This window comes from Prosopis cineraria, unplaced genomic scaffold (assembly GCF_029017545.1).
Source record: "Prosopis cineraria cultivar Desert tree isolate PC_DT_omini unplaced genomic scaffold, ASM2901754v1 PC1, whole genome shotgun sequence".
Taxonomy (NCBI): Eukaryota; Viridiplantae; Streptophyta; class Magnoliopsida; order Fabales; family Fabaceae; genus Prosopis; species Prosopis cineraria.
This window is the reverse complement of record NW_026555332.1, coordinates 55,799,287-55,802,021: the sequence shown is the minus strand read 5'-3', so window position 1 is coordinate 55,802,021 and position 2,735 is coordinate 55,799,287. Positions and strand designations below refer to the sequence as shown.

General features: G+C 49.0%; 1 protein-coding gene across 1 annotated transcript; it reads right to left on the bottom strand.

The window, feature by feature from the left end:
• Positions 1-423: 423 nt before the first annotated feature.
• LOC129303264 (exopolygalacturonase clone GBGE184-like) lies at positions 424-2,431 on the bottom strand. Its single transcript, XM_054942464.1, has 3 exons — positions 1,948-2,431; positions 1,514-1,834; positions 424-1,404 (listed from the first exon to the last, which is right to left on the bottom strand). Exons 1-3 carry the CDS (start codon positions 2,392-2,394, stop codon positions 655-657), a joined length of 1,518 nt encoding a protein of 505 aa, XP_054798439.1. The 5' UTR covers positions 2,395-2,431; the 3' UTR covers positions 424-654.
• Positions 2,432-2,735: the final 304 nt, after the last annotated feature.

The following is a 2,735-nucleotide window of genomic DNA, read 5'->3' as shown; positions in this document are numbered from 1 at the left end:
AATCAGGTGCCTTTTGAGACCAGAAAAATAGCCCCCCCCCCAAAAAAAAAAACGTCAAAACAGCAAAAAACAGGTTGAAGGGAAGGGAAGCGGGGTTCACTTCACAGTTCACACACATGAAGCGTCTGTTTGCAAGAGAAAATGACTGTTCATTCATCTTCAGGAACTCATTTTTTTATTTTTCATGAAACTTAATCCTCAAACCAAATGGGGCCTGAAGTGGCAAGGCCTAGTATTTTCCTTTCATCCTTGTATTTCAGTTGCTCGTGCGTGTGTGTGCGTGCGTGTGTGTGTGTTGCATACGTCCACGTAATCAGAGTTCGAGTGTTTATGTTCGTCTTGTTCTGGTGCGTATTTCTGATGTTTGTAAGCAATGTATTTGCCTTTCCGTTTGCAAAAAAAAAAAAGGCCGTCTATACTGTATAACATAAAGAAGAGGTTTCATAAAAAATGGAGAAACTTATCGTTATTCACATGAGGCTCCATGGAGGATGGCCAGACCAAGACTAATATATCTTAGCCTACGCATCTATTTAGCAAAATAAATAAAAATTCTGCGTCCAGGACCGATCTAAATGTATCGGAAAATTAAATATAGAGATACATGGATGAAAGCCCTCAGCTGCGTACGCACGCCCCAAAAAAAAAAAAGACTCACGCGGCACAGGCCGGCGGGTTCAGGGTGCCCGTAAAGGTAGCTTTAGCATTGGCACACGTGGAAAAGAACGTTGTGTTGCGGCGCGTCGGGATGAAAGTCAGATCAACGTCCGCCACTTCGACACCTTCGCAAGGATTCTTGATGCTGCAATCCAAGGACACCGCGGCGTTACTGGGCGTGCTTCCCTTTATGTTCTTGAAATGGACGTCGCTGATCTTCCACAAGGAATTTGACTGGAACCTCACTTTGGCAGTGCCGTAGCTCTGATCGATCACCACCGGGTTGCTCACGTTTTCCATCACAAGGTCCTGATACAAGATCGACTTGGCCTCCCCCGGCTTGCTCCCCACCATGGTCTTGATTCTCGCACCGTTGGTCGTGCCTTTGAATGTGCAGTTCGTGACGGAAACCCCGTTCACGCTTTTATCGTCCGGCCTCTTCCCCAGGCTTCCCACGCTGATTCCGTGGCCTGGTCCGCAAGTGATGTTGAAGATGGTCACATTGTTCGACCCTTCTCCGATGGAGATGCAGTCGTCGCCCGTTCCGATAACGCTATGCGACACAGTCACCGAAGTGGTGGACCCAATGTGCATTCCGTCAGTATTCGGACTGTTCCCGGGGGCTGTAATCGTCAGATAGCTGGCCGAGAAATTACTGCTTTCGTGGAGATGGAAGTGGAATTGTTTGGGATTCACGGAACTAATGCCATTCACGATCACATTACTCACTGCATTGAATTTCAAGGACTGCGAGAGTGCAAGTGCGAGGTAATTATAACATCAACAGTTAGATAAAAATTGTCATGTAACCTTCACCAGATAATCTAATCAGGTTCGACTTTATTTAGTTTTGTACCGAAGGGAGGGAGGCGCACTGGGTGGATTTTCCGTGGCAATCGTTGAAGGGCCATAAAGCGGCACCCTGGCCATCGAAAGTTCCGTTGCCGGTAACCACGAGTCCGTCAACGCGTTCAAAGGTGAACCATTCGGGAGACACGTATTCCGATGGGTCTGTGGTGGCCACTATGTTCCCGAGCACTTCAACCGTTACGGGCTTTGGGCTAGTGCATGGGCCTGCGAACACTGTTGGGCCTGCTACGAATGCTCCAGCTGGAATCAATACCTTGGAGGGTGTGGTGCTGTTCTTGCATGCCGCGATCCACGCGTGCATGAATGCCTGCAAGCGCAAACAAGTTCAGGTGTCCTATTTACACTGTCCATTCCTTGCTTCCCATCAGAATTGCCCGCGCGCGCGATCACTAATGCACGAAATAATGCCGGTGTCCTTACCATGACATTGTCCGTCTTGTTATCGGCCTTTGCACCGAAGGTTGTGACGTCGAAAACTGTTAGACCAGAAGCGTCGGGAGCGGCACGAGCAAAAGCAGCACCTGCGGGAGCGGCAGGAGCAGCACCGGCGGTGGTGTTGACAGGTGCAGTCCCCGCAGGAGCATCACCGGCGGTAGTATTTGCAGGTGTAGCCCCCGCTGGAGGAATTGCAGGAGCAGCTCCGGCAGTGGTGATGGCAGGTGCGGCCCCGGCCGGGGGAATGGCAGGAGAGACAGAATTTGTTGGAGCTGCTTCGGCGATAGGAGAGGCAGGAGCAGCCCCGGCGGAGGGAGTGGCAGGAGCAGCAGCTTGAAGGAGGCTACGGGAAGGGCCAGGGCTGCGGGATGCAGCTGCAATGCTGCAAGAAAGAAGAGCAAGGAAGAAACGAAGAAAAGCCTTGGCCGCCATAGCCTTTATTAGTGATCTAGGCTCTGAACGGCTTTGAAAGCTTATTGTTGCTGAAATGATGAGAGAAAGGCATGAGATATATATACTGGTAGTTTGAAGGAAAGTCTTTAATTAGAATAGATTGATTGATGTAAGGTGGCTTGTGTTCCTAGCATATCAGCATGACTATGTTTGGGTGTTTGTTATTGTCTAAATCGGGATATTTGTGGTTCAATTTTTAGCCTGTCCTTTTCAAGGCTTCCGTTGTCTGAAGTTTCAATTACATGCATTGACCCCTCTCATTAATTGTAGTAGTTGACACCCAAAAAAAAAAAAAAACGAGAAACGAAACCCTCTATCGA

What these genes read in the sequence shown, in the direction of transcription:
- LOC129303264 (XM_054942464.1), bottom strand. Translation starts at nt 2,394, where the DNA reads ATGGCGGCCAAGGCTTTTCTTCGTTTCTTCCTTGCTCTTCTTTCTTGC. An exon ending in ACAAGACGGACAATGTCATG is followed by an intron (nt 1,835 to 1,947) that starts GTAAGGACACCG and finishes TTGCGCTTGCAG; the next exon opens with GCATTCATGCACGCGTGGAT. An exon ending in AGTGCGCCTCCCTCCCTTCG is followed by an intron (nt 1,405 to 1,513) that starts GTACAAAACTAA and finishes GCACTCTCGCAG; the next exon opens with TCCTTGAAATTCAATGCAGT.